This window comes from Trypanosoma equiperdum (assembly GCF_001457755.1).
Source record: "Trypanosoma equiperdum strain OVI genome assembly, contig: ctg_201, whole genome shotgun sequence".
NCBI classification, from domain to species: domain Eukaryota; phylum Euglenozoa; class Kinetoplastea; order Trypanosomatida; family Trypanosomatidae; genus Trypanosoma; species Trypanosoma equiperdum.
Window position 1 is genome coordinate 1,192 of NW_027124083.1, and position 444 is coordinate 1,635.

The 444-nt window shown below is 43.2% G+C and overlaps 1 protein-coding gene across 1 annotated transcript in view; it reads left to right on the plus strand.

Moving 5' to 3' along the window:
* TEOVI_000058700 (Trypanosomal VSG domain/Trypanosome variant surface glycoprotein C-terminal domain containing protein, putative) overlaps positions 1-417 on the plus strand; it is a gene marked incomplete at both ends in the record, with an annotated part of 1,203 nt that extends 786 nt beyond the window's left edge. Inside the window, one exon of the mRNA XM_067223968.1 lies at positions 3-417. Within this exon, the coding sequence (XP_067080069.1) occupies positions 3-417 (415 nt within the window). The remainder of the gene's footprint in view (positions 1-2) is intronic.
* Between the last annotated feature and the right edge of the window lie 27 nt (positions 418-444).

Genomic DNA, 444 nt, shown 5'->3' on the forward strand with positions numbered 1-444 from the left:
GCAACAAAAGCGAATCCCAACCCCGCACAGACTCAGAAAAACGATCAAAATGCAAAAGATGCTTGCGCCCACCACAGGTCTAACACAAGCTGCACAAATGAAGGCTGCAAATGGGATGGGACTGAAGAAACCAAAGGAAAGTGCAAACCTAAAGATGGGGAAGGACAGAAAACTCAAGGAACAGGAGAGGGAGCTGCAGAAACAAATGCCGAAGGCAAAAAGTGCTCCGAAAAGACAAAGCAAGAGGAATGCAAAGATGACTGCAAATGGGAAGATAGCAAATGCAAAGATTCCTCTATTCTAGTAAACAAACAATTCGCCCTCAGCGTGGTTTCTGGTGCATTTGGTGGCCATGCTTTTTTAATTAGCCCCCCTCTTTCTAAAAATTTTCCCCCTGCTAAAATTTTGCTACTCTGATATATTTTAACACCTAAAAATTCACCG